This window comes from Thermobia domestica, chromosome 18 (genome assembly GCF_964235325.1).
Source record: "Thermobia domestica chromosome 18, izTheDome1.hap1.1, whole genome shotgun sequence".
Taxonomy (NCBI): domain Eukaryota; kingdom Metazoa; phylum Arthropoda; class Insecta; order Zygentoma; family Lepismatidae; genus Thermobia; species Thermobia domestica.
The window spans coordinates 104,376,560-104,398,901 of record NC_137471.1 but is presented as its reverse complement, the minus strand read 5'-3'; the positions used below and the strand labels follow the sequence as shown (position 1 = coordinate 104,398,901).

Genomic DNA, 22,342 nt, shown 5'->3' with positions numbered 1-22,342 from the left:
AGGTGTTCGTGAAAAAACCAAATCTGTCAACGCGACAAGCTGCTCTAAAACAAAACATTTCGCAAGCATCAGTAATGAGAAATCGGAAAACAGACGGAATTCACTCACGAAAAAGACAAGACAGTGGCAAAATACGAAAAGACGAATTGGAGAAAGCAAAGAAAAATTGTGCAAAATTGTATAAGAAAGCCATGGTAACTTTTCGGAGGTAACCCTGGTACGTTGAAGTTCGGGAGGTAACTTTTTCTTCATCATCGATGATGAAACAAAAGTCGAATGGGACGCTTCAGAGATGAATGTTAATGAATATGTCTCTATTGTACCAGGGTGCCAATCCCCTCTGGAAGCCATGATAAAACCGAAATCCAAATTTCCAAAGAAAATGATGGTGTGGCAGGCACTGCCACAGGATGGGAGGCTTTCTCCAGCGTTTGTGACCGACAAAACATTAAACAGTGAAATGTATGTATCCAATTGTCTACGAAACATTTTGTTGCCATGGATACATAGTCTGAACCAGAGATGTTCACCCTCGCGAGGTTGGCCCTCTCGAGGGCATCCTCACCTTCAAGTTCCCTCGCCCACAGTGACGCAAGGGCGAGAGAGCTCGAGGGCAAGGACAAGTATTGGCCGCGAGGGCGAGGGTGCGCGAGGGCGAGGACAAGTTTAGATGGCGAGGGTGAGGGTGCGAGAGGGCGAGGTAAAGCTTCGACGAAGAGGGTGAGGGAAGGCGAGGACAAGTTTCGACAGCGAGGGTGAGGGCAGCGAGGGCGAAGACAAGCTTCGATGGCGAGGGTGAGGAAAAGCTTCGACGAAGAGGGCGAGGGTGCGCGAGGGCGAGGACAAGTATCGGCAGCGAGGGCGATGGTGCGCGAGGGCGAGGACAAACTTCGATGGGAAGGGTGAGGGTGCGCGAGGACGAGGACAAATTTCGGCAGCGAGGGTGAGCGAAGGCGAGGACAAGTTTCGACAGCGAGGGTGAGGGCACGCGAGGGCGATGGACAATTCCATTCGCGAGGGCGAGGGCCAACTGCTACTGCGAGGGCGAGGGTGAGTGAGGTCGAAGTAAAATGAACATCTATGGTCTGAACATTACCCAGCCCATTTTATTTTGGCCGGACAAGGCATCATTGCATTATGCTCAGATCATCGTGCAGTTTTTAGAGAACAATCACCTCTCATATGTGTCATGAGTTGACAACCCAACGTCTGTGCCACAGTGTAGACCAATTGAGCGATTCTGGGCTATGGTGAAGAGAGAAATGGTTGCTAAAAAGCTTCTTTGGAAGGAAATAACGCAATTTAAGCGAAATTGGACCCTATTTCGAAGCTGGTGGCTGCAAAACACGGAAAACGCCTTTCTGCCAACTTCAAGAAGAAGCTGCGCGTGGCAGGAAAAGAAGGCCCAAATGCTGTCTGCTTGAAGAAATTTTAATTCATGTATGTATCCTGTAGTCTATGAAATAAAAAGTTTTGGTTTGGGAATCATGCTTCATTTTTTTCCTTATTTTTCTTTTTCGGACAATAAACCTGATTCACACCTTATTAAATAGCACTTGGAAACAGAAAAGCAACAACATAAAATATATAGTATAATCAAACCTTTGTTTTAGGATTAAAAGTTAATCCATTGTGTAACGCAGTGGCCACATGCTTTACCAATTCTTTACGAATGCCATCTTCAAGAAGTTGTTTTGGATCAACTCTAATTATTCCTACTAGTGTGCTCTTCATCATTAAGATGCCTTCTGTAAAGATGGACATGGAATGTGTTAGTTTGGCCACCTGGAAGAAATAAGAATGTGTAAAGTTTATCAACACAATAATTTATTTGTATCTAATTGTATGACTACGACGCTTTCTGAATGAGAATATTCCAGTATTTTGAAAGAACATTTCTAAGAGTTAATAAGTCTCAATGACTAACTCGCCAGTGAATAACTATTTACAGCAGTACAGACACACCAAAGAAGTTAAGCTCCTTTTGAAGATATATAGTCAAATTAATTACTATATTCTTACCTTCATTACATTCGTAATGTGTTTTATTGAAATGTGGTAAGGTAACAATATACATCCACAAATGTAACTCAAAAATGAGTGCACCTGCTGAAAATTTGTCAGAAATTATTATTCTGAAGTTAAAAACATGTGTTTAAACTGGCGGTTCACAGCGGTGTGGTGCATATTCCCATAGGATGTGTCGCGAAATTTTAAAATTTAAAAAGCATGAAGCATTTAGTAAGCAGTAAAAATTGATTCTGAGACAGTATATCGGTCAACATATCCAGTGGCAGCAACCCGATCCAGTACTAGATAAGTCACTACTTCACAGAAACTTATAGTCTTACACTATTACAATTTACAATATTACTAATAAAAACCAAAGAACTATGTTGCGATGTCTTGCACGTAGAATAAAGATTGTCGCTAGAACAAAAGATTGGGAACCACTGGTTTAAACTATACAAAATTATAAAAGATCCTTGTGAAGATTATTATTAATGGAAACATCAATGGATACGGCTATCAGAGAACTGTTACACCTAATTATATCGGGAAATGTAACCACCATATTGAGACCGATATTCTTCGGTGCGTCGTTACTTGCTCTTAAGAAGAAAAGTGGTGGTATTCGGCCAATAGCCGTGGGCAATGTTTGGAGACGATTCTCGGCCAAAATAATCTGCAACAAGATGCGCGAATCACTAATGAACATGCTATATCCACACCAACTAGGAGTCTGCGTCCCATTTGGGGCGGAAGCCACGATATATATGTAGCCCGCACATATTAATCTACTTTGCACACCCAAGTGAAAGCATTTTTGAAAATCGATTTCAGAAATGTCTTCAACAAATTAAATCGAGATTCCATGTTATTTTCTGTTAAAAACAATTTTCCATCATATTTTTCGTACATCTCTCAATGCTATTCTCAGCCAAGCAACCTATATATAGGAGATAACACTATTCTATCACAGCGAGGCGTTCAACAAGGTGATCCGGTAGGCCCAGCGCTGTTTGCTTTGACTCTCCAACCAATTGTTAATAATATTAAAGCAGAGCTGAATGTCTGGTATTTGGATGATGGAACAATAGCTGGAAATACAGACGTAATACTACAAACATTAGACAACATTCGTACACATGCATCATCAATTGGCTTATCGCTAAATTACTCCAAATGTGGAGTGGGATTCCTCGGTGCTACAGAGGAACAAATTAAGAACCTATATGATATTTTTAATAAATCAGCTCCTTACCCCAACTAATGTAGAGCTTTTAGGTTCAGCTATCTCAACAGAAGCACAGAACGAACTATTATTAGACAAGACCTCCAAACTAGAATTATTTTGTCACGATTTTCCAAGCTTTCAGCCCATTCTGCATTTTATTTATTAAGGGATTCATTTGGAATGTCGAGATTGTTTTATTTCCTTCGATGCTCTCCATCTTGGAAGGAAGAGGTCCTATTGGAAAAGTTTGACGATGTTCTTAAAACTGGACTGGAATCCATCCTCAATTGTTCTCTTTATAACAACTCTTGAATACAGGCTTCATTACCAGTCAAAAATGGAGGCCTTGGAATCCATCGCGCTACAGATATGACTATTCCGTCTTTTCTTGCGTCTTTCTATGTTGCAAGTCAATTAATTAGCTCTCTTCTTCAATGGGATAACGACGAAATCACCAATCCAGACGTACTGGACTGCATAGCTAAATGGACAAATTTAGTTGGGTTAGACCCTCTCGAAGATCGTAACAATCAGTCGGCCTTGGACGAGCCCATCGTTAATTACCATGTAGCTTCTTTATTGCAGACTACAAATAACATTGAAGATAAGGCCAGGCTTCTCAAGGTCATGTCCCTGAAAACGGCGCATGGCTTCAAGCTCTACCATCACCTTCTCTGGGCCTACATCTGTCCAATGAGAGCTTCCGAGTATCCGTCGCTCTACGGTTAGGAGCAAATATATGTGAACCACACCACTGGCCCAATTGCAACACCTTAGTAGATTAAAAAAAAAAAAAAAAAAAAAAAAAAAAAAAAAAAAAAAAAAAAAAAAAAAAAAGATTATACGTTTTGTCGTGCAAAAGCAGCGCCGGCAGACATCCACGTCACTCAAGTGCGAATGATATAATATTAAGAGCTATAATATCTGCGGGGCTCCCAGCAGTGAGGGAACCGATTGGATGTAGCTGTTCAGACGGAGAAAGATTTGATAGTATGACATTAGTACCATGGAAGAAAGGAGGAAAGGCATTGATTTGGGATTTCACATGTTCAGATACTTATGCCCCCTCCAATCTTCAATATTCCTCAGTACAAGCTGGACTCTTAGATCCTCGAAGAGCAAAAGAAAAAAGGAATAAATATAGTAATCTACTCGATAACTATTGCTTTGTTGCAACAGCAATAAAGTCTAGCGGTCCTTGAGAAGGCGGTGGCCTCAAATTTATAAATGAAATCGGCCACCGTATATCAATTAAATCAGGAGATACTCAAGCAAAATCTTTCCTGATTCAACGCATTAGCATAGCCACTCAACGTGGGAACGTGTCGGCTATTATGGAAACGTTACCCACCGGTAAAGATCTAGAAGAGGTCTTTCTTCTGTGATTGCAAAGCAGAGAGGTTTTGAGTAAAAACAAATCATTGGTGCAACAATTTATGTAACAACCTAGCAAGGAGTAGGGAGAGACAGCTCACAGACCATAAGTTTATATGAAAAATTACGGCAGAATGATGTACCGTACGTCAATACAGTGACATAACATGACCTGTTGGAGCCATTGAAAGCAGAAGATTTAGCATTACCTGCCAAACAGTATGGGAACAAAGGTGTGTATGCGAGCTGTGGTTTCTTGGAAAATATCGCCGATCATGCTGAACGGAAGCTGTTAGGAATCTTTCTGAGGCCAGCAAAGGAAAACAAGAGGCACGTAGAACAGGCGAATAAGAAAGTAAAGAGACAGAGAAGAGTTTAAGCGTTCTTGATGTTAGTAAAATTGTAAATCATGAAAAATTACAATAATTAAAATAATAAAAAAAAAACTAATAAATAAATACATACTCTGGTCAGAAAAAAGATAGATATTTCGACTAGCGTTCTTGTCTTCAATGAGTCGAATGCCCTTAAGCTTTTCTTCTACAGCTGTTCTGAAACTAACCGCCTCAGTCAAAGCAATTGTTAATGCAAAGTTTTGAAGATATTTATATTTTACAGAAAAATAGGATCTGTCATTCTCTGTGAATCAATATATTTTTATTTGGATTAGAGAATGTCTGTCCTTCAAGCATTTCTCTTTACTTAAAGAAAAAGATTCCTTAGGTAGAAATATTATCTTCCTGTTGAGTTGTGGAAAATGTTTAGAATTTCAGACAAAAAACTTGTAAGTATTCAAACAAAGAACTTAGCACACATAGCTAATGTTCCACGAAATCATCACTGGCTGCTGGTTTTACATATATATAACCAGTGTGCGAATTGAAAAATTTTCCCAGGGGGGGGGATGAATTTCACCCATATGCGCACCCAGTCCTCCCCCCCATATATATATATATACTAACAAGTACAAAACAGTTGAGATGTGAGATCTTTCATAAATTTTCACTCAAGTAATATTTAGGTTAGCTACGCAAAGTAGACCTATTTATCTTTATGTCCACTTAAAAATACTCCAGAGGGGGAAAAAGTTATCCCTACCAGGGATAAAATTTTTCTTCTCCAGGGTGGGAAAGATTTTTGTCAGGGGGGGAAATCCCTGGCATCCTCCCCGCCAATTCGCACCCTGTATATAACAGACAGAGAGAGAGAGAGAGAGAGAGAGAACGTGTGCTGAAATGACTGAAAGATCATCCCAAAGAATTCTATGCCGCAGAGATACGATCACTCCCATACCAATGGGACAAGTGTGTGCGTGTATATGGGGAGTACATTGAAAGAGAACAGTAACTGATTCGCATGTTGGCTTCTTTATGTAACAGAAAAAAAGAAATTCTGGTTATAACTTGAACGTCATCCGGATATACATATATACGAAGGACATTCAAGTTATAACCGGTAACAAAAAGTGAAATAGTTATTATAAATAAAGCAGGTGAAAAATTCGGGCTCGGCTGGGACGGATGAAGTATCTAACAGTTTGACAAAAATGTTGATACAAATACCTAGTCAAACCATTATGTTATCTGATAAATATTTCATTCTCAACAGGAACTTTTCCTGATAAGCTAAAAGTTGTTAAAATTATGCCGTTACAAAAGCAAGATACACGCAGTGAAACAGAAAACTATAGACCGATTTTATTGTTACCAATGATAGGTGAAATTCGGTAGAGTTCAATGTTCAATCGGGTAATGCAATTTATTTATAAATGCTCTATTTTATTCAACACACAACACGATTTTTTGAAAAGTAAATTCACTGAGACAGCAATTTTTAATTTTCTTGAAACCTGTAGGAAGCTATTGGATAGGAAACAATTATGTGTAGGAAACTTTTTAGGTCTAACAAAAACCTTTGATTTAGTTAATCAAATATATTACTCAAGAAACTTCACTGCTAAGGTATCAGTAGTCTAGCGAATAAATGGCTTGAATCACACCTCAAAGATCGGAGGCAAGTAACTAATATCTCTGGAAAAGTTAACAACAAAAATTAAAAATGTGTACCGAGTGTAGAAGTTATAAAGCAGGGATCAATACTAGGACCACTTCTCTTTTGACTTTATATACAGATGACACGAATATAATAGTTAGTGGGAAACAGGAAAGCGAATTAGTTTCAAATTGTCAACTGGCAATAAACTAACTTTCTATTTGGATGAATAAAAATGAGTTTTTCGTTAATATTAATAATGTTAAAAATTATCAAACTACGCGTAATACAACAATAAAAATAGATGATAAAATAATTGAATACGTAGAAACTGTTAATTTTCTCAGTGCAAAAATATCATAAATTTCATTGGGAGCCTCATATAGAATATGTAAGAACTAAATTATGCAAACTGTGTTATGCAATTAGATGTGTAAGAGATAAGATTAATGTAAAAACAGCTAAGTGTATATATTACTCAAATTATCATTCTATAATGAAGACGTTCTGCGCAGATACTCCCAAAGTTTTGTCGTCTTTAGACTACAGAAGAAAATGGTAAGGATACTAGCAGGGGTAAAATGGAACTCCTCATGCAGAAATACTTTTAAAGAACTTGAAATAATGACTTTTCCTTTGATGTATTTGCTTGAAATACTAACATATCTTTAAAAAAATACTATCGGATTTATTGTGAACACAGATATAAACGGTTACAATACGAGAAGTAAAGAAGATATTAAAGAAGATATCCACTTGCATACACACAGAACAAACATACATACATAAATCAGCTGCACATAAAGGTACTATATTATATAATATGCTTCCACTATGTATAATGAATCAGTTTCTGTTAATAACTTTAAGATCAAACTTAAAACGCATTTGATAGAACAATGCTTTTACTCTATCGAAGAATATATTCAAAATAATTCGTGTATGTAAAAACAAAATGTACAATAAGGTACATTAGTGAATTTAGAGTATTCTAAATGTAATAAATGCATATATGTTTATGTATATATTTGAAATTGACATGTCCAATTTCGTCGTATGAAGATTAACCGATGCAATGAATGAATGAATGATTTGTGAGGTGTCCAACAATGAGCACTGTAACCGACCGAAATAGCACATTTCCCACAATGGTTTATAGACGCATGCATACGTGTATTACTAGATAGTGTGAACAAATTGGTGAACCACACTCTAGACTGTATAAATCAAGAAAGTGTACGTGTAGGCATAACATTTATGAACATCTTACAAAACTACATGCATCGTTTGCCAATGGATAAACTTAAAACTAAATTATATAATGGTTTAGTGGTAATTCCTTTTTACGACGTAAATGAATTCGTTGAATATCAGAACTTACGTGCTCATTACGATACCAGAATGTAAGTTTTATTCTTTTTAAGTACGTATAAAGTATGATAATGTACTTTATAGTGATTCATAAATCCTACATGCATCTTTCAATTAACATTGTCCATTGTCCACTTATAGGTATAACCATAATAAAAATACTGTATTCTATTCTATAAATGCCACTATGCCACTACGTACCACTGCAACAATACAATCCTATGACATCAACTGTTCCTACCAGGCGTGCGAACAGATTTCCTGTAATCAGCTCTTAAAATTTCATTTGATTCATACATTAAATGATAAGTACCTTTTGTGTATGTTATTCACTTGTTTAACACAGGTATTATACGGAACTTTGGCGCCAGACATATTAAAGTAGTAGCATCGTGTAACCATGATATACCAGGGGCGTCATTTAGGGAGGGCAGGAGGGGGCAATTGCCCCCCCCCCCCTTAAGAGTTTGAGGAATACATATACTCTAATCGATTGTCTACTAATATACTAGTACAGAAGGTGAAAATCTTATGTCGGTGGTGCTCTTGCCCCCCTCAACAGAAGTCTGAAATGACGCTCCTGTGATATACACATTGTTTTAACATTATTAGTGAACTATCCTCTCACTTTTTGTTGACATCTATATTCGGATGACTTTTGTATATTTTGGACTAGTATGAACAATTACATTTTAAGAGTTGCGTGCTGTTTATTAATATGGCGAAGCCGTTCTACGTTCCTTACCATCGATTGTGTTGAAAACAGGCAACTACCTTACAGAACATAAATGTATTTCGAAACAAATTATTGCGCATCGTAATGTATCCACTTTTCAAAGAAACTACTGTTATCCATGTATTGTTTTCAATTTTATATATAAATAAAACTCTGCAATTTAAAATTATATTACGTAATAATTACCTTTTATATAAACGAATAACAATGTGACCTGTATAGTGGATTGTTGAGTTGTATTTTGCTGCCATATTTCATAAACCTCATTGTTTGCTTTATTCAACACGCCCACTTCTCCGGACAACTTCTTGAACTGTCACATATTTATTGAACTGTTACATATTTGTTATTTCTTTAGTTTACTATTTCTTTTCAGTTTGTGATTCGAACACTATGATTCAAGCCTTCAAATATGAAAATGGTACAAACCGCTACACTACATTCTACATTCTTTCTCTTTCTCGCACTTACCACCGTACATGCAGATAAGATAGCCAGTACCAGGAAGTACTAAAACCGGTACTATGTCTCACTCTTGTTAACAGCGAAACACAAAAACTAGTTCTTTCTTGCATTTACAAGCTGCCATCCTAACACTGGTAACAATCAGCAAGCAGCAGAAGAAAGGAAACAACTCTTGTTTTTATTTTTAGCACTTCAGAAAATATAACCGATCAGAATTTATTATTATTTATTTATTTTGCGAGCTACCGAGGAGCAAATGAATTTTAACATTTGTATGACGAAAGTAAAGAACACCCAAAGCTCAATTATTCCGTCCGGACTGAACTACCAAATGCTTTCCAATATAAATATGAATCGGAGGTCTCAATGATGTCGATGATTACACTGCCCGACAATAAACAAGAAAACAATCAACTGTACCGTACTTCCTGTATTTTAGAAGTTTTTTCGAATGCACCATTCCCCGTTTTTGGCTTGCATTTATTAGCCGAAACATAAAACAATCAAATATCATCTGAAAGAGTTTCTAAGATAACGAGATCACGTATAGATCCAACATGCATATGCGAATGAAGTTGCTTCAACGGAGCTCATTTTCAACATAGACACGTGGTCACCTTACAGAATAAGACGTAACCCATATCTTGTAAGGAAAATACGGGGTTATAGAAATGGAGCCAAGTTAGACAGAGCATCAACTTTGAGACGTGGTTTCATTAGCCGGTTAACACGTATATATTAATTATTCAAAAACTACGTGTTTCGATTGAACAGATAAGTAAAACATAGTCTACAAAAGTCCACAGTTCAGTGCGGTAGAGCGAGATTATTCTGAAAATTGTGAAAACTGAAAAGTACTGTAAACGCGCAGAATTCTTTTCTCACCGAAGAGGCTATGGTGGCTCAGTAATATAGCTCTCACCTCTAGTGCGAGAAATTAAACACATGTTAAATCCATGTGAAGTTAAATACAAGAGTCAACTTACGCTAAAAGTTTTCTTGATTGTTTTATATAGAAACATTAAAAATCATGTATCATGACAACCAGTTAACACAAAAGGATGTGGTTTACATGTGTCGATTCACAATTCGTTTTTGAAATTACCACAGGGAGCAATTAATGTGCTAATACCTTGTTTCTAAGTGGTGCGTCTGTTACTGACAACATTCGGACTAGTGTGAAAAGTCAGCATGCAGTGCTCCTTTCCGCAAATTGACAACACCGCGCGGATTCAATTGGACGTCGTGGAAAGCCCGCTCAACATGTGAAACTATTTGAAAACGACTGTACAATTAATGGACAGTACTAAAGGATATAACTGCTATGTCAAGAAAAAGCGGTTACATAAGTTACTTAATTACCGTTGTGTAATGAACGTTCTACATTATAGCAAGTGATTTACTTCTATGGTAGAAAATTGTGATGAATACTAATGGTAAGAAAGAAAGGAAAACAAACGTTGTCAGGTCAAATTATGTGCTGACTAAAGTGGAATTCCACTAAAAAATATACGCAGAAAATAAGTAAGCGACCACAAGTTAGACACTAAAAGTTTAAAGATGAAGTAAAGACAAATTTTGTTTGAAATTTCGAAAGAAGTACATGAGCTGAGAAGAAGCAGACTAAAGGAATTCGAATTTTGCAACTAAAGGAATTCGATAGCACAGCTATGTGTTATAGAAAAATCTTTGGTAAACTAGGGAAGGAAGAGTATGGAAACAAAATTCTTGAAAAATGTATATATTGAAAGTAAATTCATTGGAAATAGAAATAAATGAAATTTCATAGTTTAACGCTTTACGGTCACGCACTTAAGTTAAAGGAGACGGATGATTAATGTAAATGACTGATTGTGAAATTATTTTTTTTCCATCGGCAATGAAACTTGGGAACGAGTGGATAAAAAGGACACGCGCTAGTCACTAGACCAGGGGAAAAGGGAACAACTCCAGCCAGCGAAATGAAGAATGAAAGGATATATTGCGTTTTTTAAAAAATGTAGTACAAGAAAAGACAAAAAACTAATATTCGAAATTTGTAATTACGACAAGGTCGTAATAAGACATCTTACAGGGAGATAAGATTTCATTCGGTAAAAAAAAAATCACATTAAAAAAAAACATTTAACTATACGAGGACTATAAACTACACTTGCGAAAAGGTATTTCAGAATAAACACTAAGAATTCACGGTCTACCCTAATGATGGTACACAAGAAGAATGTGATGATAGGTGCCAAATAGTACTATTCCCAAAACAGCACTTATGATATAGTCTGGTCATATTACGACGCATACTTGTTTAAACACAAAGTGTAACTATCCCGAACAACCACTCAACTGTTCGGATCCGTAGCAAGCCAAATGCTTAGGTTTGGAGAGATCATCGTTGTGAGAGCCAGCTGGAGGTCAGGCACCGTTCTACAATCTCTCACAACGTGCTCAAAGATTAGGTAGAAAAATCTAGTATACAAGATGTATACCGAGAAGAACACATTGGGTTCACCAAGCGTTCCGAGCACGCACGGTATGCTGCTACAAGATGGTATCCCAGAAAGTGTCTAGATAAGGCAAGAGGAGAGGATAAACTACATCACAAACGGAAAATGTACTATCATGCTTCTCTGAATGAAAACCAGAGGTGATCGGGATATTTAGCTCATTTTCCCCTCTCGTATCAAATACCAGACTGTCAAATCTGAGTCCTATATGACAAACGAGAACACGCTGGATTTTCTCTTTCACTTCCAACTTTACATAAGCGCACACTGATGTTATTGTGTCTAAGATAGAAAGTAATCTCATCGCTGAATATCATCAATCTCCATTCGCCTTATCACATCAGTCTCTCCCGACGGGCGAGTCAGGTACCAGGAACGTACGCTAAAAGACGCACGACTGCAGATCAATCTTCAACAATCGATTGTTTAATGTTCGTTCTCTCACTGTGTTCTGTTAGGAGAACCACGGTTGCTCTGGCTGTATTGGCGACTGCCGTCCTCCCAGTTAGGGAGACCTGAATGATCCTTCTTTAGTAGCACTTTGGTACGTCGCTGAGGCACTGAAGAGGGTAAGTCGGAGATGGAAATCTTCTGCCTCTGATTATGTATATCACCGAATGACCACTAACGCGACATGATACTCAAGCAACAATTCGACGAATGACCATCCGCTTAGTATACGGCCGTACTTGAAGACAACTGTACAATAGAATTCGTTGGCATCGTTCTGTGATTGCTGACACACAATATGATCCACACTTAACTACACACGTCTTGTTGTCCAACAATCTTGATACTATCCAGCTGCATGTTCTTTACAGACTCCATGATTAGCCTTCCCTCTACAGACACATATTTTGTGGTACGGATTTCGTTCGAATCGGCTGATGCAATATATTCTAAATAATCTAAAATTCTTTTCCAACAGTATCGTAGTTTCACATCAGACCCTACAGAAATTCAGCTTCGAATATGAGTGATTATATGAAGGAAGAAATAAGGATACTGAAGTTGGAGGAGGTGTTCAACAAAAATTTTATCTTTTTGTAACATTATTTATTACCTAGAAAAGTAGCATAGAAGAGTTTGATTAGGAAATCGCTTAATTTGATAGGAACTAAAAGGACTAGCATATTTGCTTTTCAGATAATACGGCTGTTGTGGTGGAATCTGAATAAACAATTAATATGATTTCCAGAAGAGATAAAGGTAGGCTCTGAAAATAATCTGAGATGAAAATAAATATGAAAAATGTGGAAACAATGATGAGTGAGATGATTAAGGCTGAGACAATTATAGAAATGTAATGAAAGAAAGCACAATAGGTGATTACATTTTCAATACCTACGTAGTATTATAAACGAAGATAGGAAATGTAAACAGTAAGTAGACACTAAGGCGAGAAATGATGAAATTTCTTTATAAGATTATTGCGATGATAATGAAGAGAAGTACAGTATGTCCTGAATGAAGGGCTACAGAAAGAACTCAGATGTTGAGTATTGTATTATAAACGTGAAGAACGTGGACACTGCGAAAACACTACAAATACTGTACTTGAGTTCTCTGAAATTTTACGTTGTGAAGAAAGGAAAATATTTAGTTGGTTGGACCGACGAAAAATAATAGGGGTAAAAGAATACGCATATAAAAGGAAAGCATTAAAAAAAAGGTCCAGGATATTTTTTGAGAAAAAATACATTTTAAGTGATGTGGTAAAAGATATGATGGAAAGTAGAGAAATATAAAATTAGTAATATAATTCCTACATCAAGACAAATTTCCATGAGGATCAACAGTATATAGAAACTTCTGAATACGTTGCAAGTGGCCTACCTGTTATGGAAGAATATTTTATGATTAATTGTAATGGTAGAGATAAAAACCCGATCACAATACCTGGAACTTTCCATTTACCTCAAGATTTTGATGTAAATTTAGTTGAAATCTGTAAGGATATGTTTTGTCCTAGGCGTCCTTTTCAATTTTTATATGCCAAAGACTCGCATGCAAGAGTACAAAGCTAGTCATGCGTGTTGACCTATGATAGTCGTGACTGAACTGAGGCATTCTGTGAAACTTGAATATATTCGTCTTTCATTATAATTATCATCATCATCATCATCATCATCATCATCATCATAGGTATTCTGTCATTATTGGTAGGTAAGTTGTGTAACTGAGAAGCATCCATGCTCCACGGTCTTCCGCTAACCTTTTCGTCTTCACGCACGATTTCTCTGTTTTGATATCGTCTATTAATTGTAGTCTCCTTCACCCTCTCCCTCTCTTTCCTGCCAAAATAACTTCTACCACGTCCTTCATGATACAGTTCTTCTTACCCAATGTCCCAACCAGTTTCTCTTCCTCTTCTTAATAATATCTAAAATTATTTTCATCCCCACCATTTCTAACACTCTCTCATTGATTTTCCGCTTCACCCAGCTAATTCTTTTTATTCTTCTCCACACTCACATTTCGAAAGTTTCCAGTCGATTTTCGTCCTTCTTCCGTAATGTCCATGCTTCTGACGCATGCAGCACAGTACTCCACATGAAGTATTTTATAAGTCTTTTCCTCAACTCTTTAGTTAAGATCCCAGAGAAAAGTCTTGCATTTCCTAAAGACTTCTTTCGCCACTGCTATCCTTGCTTTTATTTCACGTTCACATTTCATATTATCACTAATAATATTACTCAGATATCAAAAAATAGTCACCTGTTCTATTTTCTCCCCTCCTACTTCTATATTTGACACCGACACCTTAGTTCCAATCACCATGGCTTTTGTCTTTCAAACATTTATTTTCATTCCATATTCTTCACAGCCCTCCCTCACGTTTTCTAACATCTTATTAATTTTCTCTTTAGATTCTGCAACAAACACCATACCACCTGCATACCGCATACACCTAATCACTGTACCTCCTACTGAAATGCCGTCTTCATTTTGTAGGCTCTTTTTCACTATTTCTTCTAGATAGTTATTAAATAATGTGGACGAGAGATAGCATCCCTGTCGAACTCCCCCTCCCACTGCACTCCCCTCTGTCATTTCTTCCCTTATTCTAACACCTACTTGTTGGTTTATATCTAAGTTTTTTATGAGTCTTCGATCTTTCCACTCCAACCCAACTTTCTTTAGAACTTCCAACAACAATTACCTATTCACCCGGTCAAAAGCCCTTTCCAAATTAATACATACAACATACAGTTCTTCTTCTTTTTCTATAAACCTTTCACCGATCACCCTTAATAATCGAATTACATCTCTCGTCCCCTTCCTACTCCTGAACCCGAACTGTTCCTCCTCAACTTCTTCGTTTGTTCTTTCATACAACATTCCGTTCAAAATTCTTAAGAAATTTTTGCTGCAAGAGATGTGAGACTAATACTTCATAATCCTCACATGTCTTTGAGTTCGATTTCTTAGCTATCGGTATCATGATGGTCTTCAGGAAATCATTCGGTCATCCTCCCATTTCATATATTTTATTGCAAAATATTCGCCTTTAGTACACTATAAATATTTATCATATGCCAGAAATATTGGACCACGTAGGCAATTAACAACTCGTTTGAACTCTATTGAAGAGCTTCCTTATGACTACGTAGATGGCTGACGTGTTTTTGGAGTTGGAAACAAAGGTGCGATTTCCGGAAGGATCTCCGGAAGGATTCTGATCCCAATCATGGTCTCATCACTGCTGAAAGGGCACTATATTCAAATCTAACTGACGAAGTAATTGTATCGAACACGTTTGCAGTTTTTGGCATTCAATCTTGATAATATGAGAATTGATAGAGGAATTTTTTGTAAGTTTCTGTTTTAAAATTTTCCTGCGCCAGATTCAACCCATAAATTCGTCATTTTACCACAAAATCTGAAAGGAATCCAAAATATATTTATATTAGTGTGAAGCATGATCTTGATCTTCGTCAGCCGCAGCTTTAGGAAAAAGATATATTGACCGGGAAGTAATTACATTTAATTAGGATATTTTGTCTAGTGGAATTATTGGGCATGATATAATGATACATGTTCATTTAACAGAAATCTGTTAAAATGCGCAGTTTATGGGTTAAACATAAACTGAAATGATATATAATTTTCGGTTCAAGGTCCTGCAATTATTAGCCTAACAGGCATATATGAGTGAATAATGAAATTATTTGTGGTAATGCCTGCGCCTGGGGTTATCTCTTGTCCTATACAGGAACTCTTCATCAAAGAAGAAACTCAGGTGAATACACAGTTGCCGAACTCTATAACCGTCTGACTGATCGATGATTTATTAATATTTATTTCAGTAAGTTTTACGTTGGATTGTTATACAAAAATAGTGCCCCTAAGATCATGTTATGATGCAATTTGTAAAATTTTAGCACACTCCAAAAGAAATAGTTAGAAAATTTGAGGAAGAATTAAAATTTTGTATAAGAAAATAAATAAATAAAACATCATACATTCCGTATAAATACTTTTTATGGGAAGCATATTAAAAGAGTTATGGTGGGTGCGTCATAGATGATAATATCGAGCATCCCTTTTATGGTTCGCAATAAAGAAAAAATTAATAAATAAATTGCGAGTAGTCCTCGGTTTGGTTGGTTAGTTGGAGTGTAACATCCCGATCAGCACCGAAACTATATGTTACTGAACCTACAGTTTGAAGTGAGATCCGAACCACATGAGCTCCCACTAAGAATGGAATCCGGGACACCTGCATCTGCGTTAACCACGAGAATGTGAGTTTCAGCTGGATAACATCGTCTACGTGGGTTTTCTCAGGGTTCTGTTATTTTCCCCCACTTTCTTTTTATTTCATAATCTAACTAACTAACTAACTAACTAACTCTATGGCCTATGGAACCCGGAGATTCAATGCCGCGTTCACAAAAGCTCTCCACTGACTTCTATTCTTAGCTAACTGCATCCAGTTTCTACTCTGTATTCCAATCTCTGCGAGATCCATCTTAATATTGTCCTCCCATCTGCGCCTAGGTCTTCCTAATGGTCGTTTTCCGATTGGTCTTCCAGTCAAGACTTTGAAACCGTCTCTACTTTCTTCCATTCTAGCTACATGACCCGCCCATCTAAGCCTCCTAGACTTGACGACCCTAACAATGTTGGGTAAACCGTATAAATTATGTAGTTCCTCGTTTTATTTCATAATCACTCACTTTAATTAATTATTCGTGTCCTTTAGCGTACAGGGCATAACCATGTGATGTAAAAGTACAATTTTCTTCCAGATTAAAAACATTAAGGTATTTCTGCTAGTATTTCAGTAACCCATTGTCAACGTACTACAGTGCAAAGAATAGACTGAGTACCAAGCTTGTCTATACCAGTCATCAAATTCTAATCTCGAGCAAATGCTCACTTTACTATAGAATGAAGTCTGTAAAATGAAATTAAATAAGGTAAATTATTTATTGCCAAACGCCACGATGGGTACGACGCTTAAACTAAAGAAAACGGACACTAATTGTTCCGTTCTGGCCCAGTGGTTAACACGTGTAGATACAAGAGGAGAAGATACCACTCCACCTCACTCAAGTCCTATATGAGGTGGAGTGGCCTCGGAGACTAAAGAGTGGGAACTTCAAGAGCCTGTAACCGGTATGATTTGGAAGCAAGTCTTTTGAGGATTCCTGTACATGCTGGAATCTAAAGAGATGGCCTTGGCTGCCTACTTCTTCTACGGCGCACAAAAAAAAAAAAAAAAAAAAAAAAAAAAAATCAGTTTTTGAAGTTCATATACCTATCAATCTCTTAACTGAATTGTTCGTTTGTGGTTCGCTGTTCTGTACAATCGTCCTTCACCGTAAGATTTGGCTGTGAATTACATCGGTTACAGGCTCCTCAAGATCGGTACGCAAATTACGTTCCGGTGTTACAATTGGGTCTGTTTCAGCGGTTGAGATGACACAGGGAAACCTTGTGCATACAATTCCTTTTTATGTATTACTAAACAAATCTATTGGTGCCTCCTACCGGAGAAATAGCTATCTATTGGCATGTGGCACATGAAGAACACTTGAATACTTTTCTTACCGACATAGTTTCGTATTTTGGTTAAGACTGTCCCCTGGAGTTATATATTTCCCAAAATTCGGAAGAAAATTATAAAACACAAGGTATGTAATATTCGGGAAAAAACTGATTTCCGTTCTTTCTAATTCTTGTACCAATCGCAACTTCTACAAGGATAAACCCTAGAACTCATCTAGTCTTCAAAAATATATGCTCCATTAATGTAAAACACAGCAGAATTCACTGCAACGTATTAAAGGAAGAAGAAACAAAAAGTATCTTAGCGTATTAGAGTGAAAATATGATTTTTTTTTTCCTTTTCTGTATAATGGAAACCCATAGGGAAGTCAGATCTTCTTCTAAGTGGGAAACAAACCCCGATCTTGTCCTTCTACGACAACTGCTCCACCAGTTTAGCTATTAATGTTGCAACTGATTTTTCGTGTATTTGGTGCTGAACTCTCCAAATTATATTATTGAAGCTGGAGGAGATCCCGACTCGCAGCCTGTCAGGATAGTGTCAATTTCTTATGCGTAATTCGTTTGGTTTGAGCGCTGTACTTAAGTGCATATTTTTATACGAAATCAGTTATGTATCTCCTGGTGGCTGATTGTGTATCCCAATCGATTTTACAATTACAAGAGTTGCGAGACAAGTGAAAGAGCTACCAATTGTTTACTTTGATCCTAGGGCCACAATTAGTTTTACCATTAGCTGCCGTTCTTTTTATATAGTTAAGAAAATAATAGAAACACTTTAATTAAATGAAGTTTTCCTTTAAGCTTAATAGCTTATTATGGCATTGCACCACTTTTAGCCTGTAGTACTCCTGTGTCTGTCGCAAACTTGAGGCATATACAGTGAAGCGTATTAGCTTGAGTATCTTTCTAAGTTTGTCACTAGTTTTGTATAGCCAACATTTTCTCCTACTATATAATACTCTATAATATACTACTTATCATTCTGTAAATCGGGCATCTGTATATCTTGGAACTCTGCCGAATGGAAGCGACGTTACTAGTATGCTGTTAATGTTAAATATTTTTGTATGTTGGTCACCTGAATATCCGATAACATACATGGTCATGTTAATTTCTGAGAAGTCCTGGCAGAACATCTTTCAGAGTTGTTAGTTTTCGAAGGTCCACGAACTCAAGGGAGAAAAGGGGAGAACTCGTTCCTCCCAAACGTAGATGAAGTTAATGTACCGTATATTACGTTTAATATCTGTTGTTGATGAGTAGATGAAAGGATACATTTTTCTTCATACTTCTTTCACATCTGAATTCAGACTGACCTATTGAGCTATTGATGAATACATTTTGTTCTTATCACATGTTAGAAGCCAATATTTTCTAAACTACTTGGAGGAATTTTATAAGAAATGAAGAACAGATCAGATCTATATTTCAAACTGTAAGAAAATAAAGAAAAGCAACAGCACAAATTTTTGATCAACATCTATTACCACAGTGGTTGTTTCTGTTAGTAATCTGGGCTAAAGACCGCTTTTGGTGTTTCGTTAGTTAGAGAGATGAGACAGCATCGGGAGTTCGAGCAACCGCTTTTGATGTTTCCTTAGAAAGAGATAAGACAGCACAGTGAGTTCGAGCATTTTGTTACACTGACAATCTTATCTGGATCTATAATCATAGGCGACATAAATGAATAAAAAAAGATTTAACAGTTCGTAGATGTTAACATGTTAAAATTACACTTAAATCATAGTATGAGAATAGAATACTAGGACACTTATTTCCATGAGATGTTTCAAAATACTGATTACTGCATATTATTAAAAATAATAGAGCTAAGATGTAAGAAATAATTGGTTAGTAGAATGGAAACGCATATAACAATCTATACAGGTTTTTACCCAAAAGTATACTTATTTTCCGTAGGTCAACCAACTATCAATGGAACCGTTGGTGGTTAACATACACAGGTATAAGTAGAGAGAGATTTAATTCAAAGTTATGAACGAAAACACAACTGGACAACTTGCCAAGATTGAAAAGGAGAAAGTCAATAATAGACATGCTTATTAGGCAGTTTCGGCCATACGAAATGTAATTTTACTTAGGTTTTAATATGCCCATCCTTTATTATTTTTTTTTTACTACACTACTACACCTTCACTGTTTCTTTTTTTTTTTTTTTTTGTTTTTTTTTCACTACAAAGCTTTTTCACTTCTATGATTTAAAGTACATACCTCATGTCTTTCTTCCAGTTGTGCGAATTCCCTGAGGCGATCTTTGTCCAGTCGAGTAGGAACTTCACGGATTACACTTGTCTGAAGTTGAATGATTCGTGCTAAAAGGCCAAACATTGTTTCTGGAATGATGTGTAGTACCTTGCGAACATAGTTCACTAATTCACCAGAATAGTATTGAGAAACAGAAACCAAGTCGGGACTTTTCGCTTGGTTAACTCGAAGCAAAGGGATCTCCAAAGCAGAACATAACTATAAAATTGAAAACAACAAATGCAAAATTAAGAATACAAATAAAAGTCATACAATATCGTCATATTTTGCATTGTAATGTGAAACTGAATAATGAACTAAAGTTCTATCTGGATATCACTAGGTATACCATCTTAGGAAATTTTGGACAAAAGTAGAACGAAAGGCAACCAGCTAAATCACATTATATTTAGTTCCACGACTTGTTTACATCTCATAAAAATAGTCTTTGTTACAATTACCTTACTTTGTTCTCACAAATCTACAATCAAGTCTTCCCAGAACGAATATTGAAATTGAGAGCAAAGGTTTATTCATTTACTCGGCTAACCAGGGGAGTTTCACTCTCTGACATCATCACACAATGGAACCGTGTTCTGAACATACATCGAGATACGGTACTTCCAACTATCATTTATTATTCCAACGGTATGTTACGCCTAGCAGATATTTCATTGATTATCGCACCAATATTTAGTCAGTGAGTTTTGAAACCAAATTCTTCTTGTGAGAATCTAATTACGACGAAGTTTGCAATTCGAGATCATTAAGTTCAATCTATCTTACTTTACAGAAAGAGTTCAGTTCACAGGTAACTATGGGACTTATGACATTGAGTCAGTCAGTTCATAAAGTTTACTATATTTTCAGATGAAATACCAGTTACACTTCTGTTCACAAAAATCTAGACTCTGTTCCCGAGACTTACTTAAAAAAAATATTAGATCTTTACAAATTCCCTTAGATCTAGCTTATTATTCCTGTAGTTTTGTCAGAGACAGGGGTGGAAATTGAGCTGTAATTATTCTGTATACATATCATGATTTCGTTGTAGATCAAAAGATAGCCTCCGTACAGAAAAATATAATTTTAAGTCGGAAATTTCAGACATAGCTTATATTTTAATCTAGTACGATTAGAAAGTAGAGATGGAAGTAGAAAGAATATCACAACTAGAAATATAATAAAATGATTTGTTTTGCGGCAGCCAGCTAAATCTTCTGATATATTGCCTAGCAGATATTCACTACCGATTTGAGTCTCCCAAAAACATGAGTTTGCGCTGTTACCTTCTTTGGAGCCAAAATTAAGAAATTATTTCTGAGAAATCCATGAAAATCAGCAAGATAACAACAAAAATATTTGAAATTATTCTTGTTTTCTGATAACATGTGATTCATGCTACCAGAAGAAGGCTAAGAGTAAAATCGGTCTTTGGTTCCGAAACGGTTCAAGATTTTTTAAAGAAAGTAAAATTACATTTACTTACCAGTAATCAATAACCTTCATCATACAGTAACGGTACCTTGTGTCAGAATATGGTCGAACTACAGCAAACTAAAGCTTTAAGCATTTTTATCGCAGAGTTGGAAGTTAAACGATGATATTATTAAATCTACACCTAATTTCGTTGACTGTGTAGAGCAAACTCAAAACATACCTAACCCACACGAAAAGACGGTAATTTTAATAACGAATATGATAGATATTTGTATTTTAAATCTAGAATGGCTTTAAAAAAAAGTAAGAGCAACATCATAACTACAAATGGATATCAGCTTAGGGACCCCAGAAACTATGGATTCGCCACTAATGTCAGTCGTTTTTGATAATTTTTTCATGTCACCATTTCACCCAACACCACGGGTACTAATGGGTTGACTTGAACTTAAACAGCATCAGACGTGTTGCTATTTATCTCGGTGATCTCAAAACTATCGACTCTACACTAACATCAGTCATTTTCAGTCATTTCATACGGTACTCTCTATAGGTGTGCTAGGGTCTTACCGCTACTGGAAGCTGGACTCAGGGTATCTAGCAAATTTCTCTCAGCAATTTCCTGACTTCTTCCCCGACTCTTCCCGACCATTTCCATATTTTCCCGACTTTCCTAAGAATAAAATCGTAAAGTTAAGAAAAGTTAAAATGTAATGAAAAAGTGTGCAAATCTTACAAGTTTCTCCTTATTCATGTAAGCAATGAAGTAATCTAATAACGCAACTTGATCACTTCTATGGCAGCAACTTCTTCTGACAATTGATTTACGATTTTCTGTTTCCTTGCTTTAAGGTCCTTTAAGTCCGTTGTGCTCTTCTTTTTTCAGCGGTCCTGCGATCTTTTTCTGAAATCACTTTGCTGTGGTGTTCTTCAGCTTCT

General features: G+C 36.6%; 1 protein-coding gene across 5 annotated transcripts in view; it reads right to left on the bottom strand.

Annotated features, from left to right (window-relative positions):
- Nucleotides 1–22,342, bottom strand: part of Strump (WASH complex subunit strump) — a 579,189-nt gene that overhangs the window by 173,794 nt on the left and 383,053 nt on the right. For all 5 annotated transcript variants that reach the window (XM_081746920.1, XM_081746918.1, XM_081746916.1 and 2 more), the window contains exons 13-14: nt 19,931–20,182; nt 1,603–1,785 (exon numbers count right to left, since the gene is read on the bottom strand). In XM_081746920.1, coding sequence (XP_081603046.1) covers nt 1,603–1,785; nt 19,931–20,182 — 435 coding nt within the window. The remainder of the gene's footprint in view (nt 1–1,602; nt 1,786–19,930; nt 20,183–22,342) is intronic.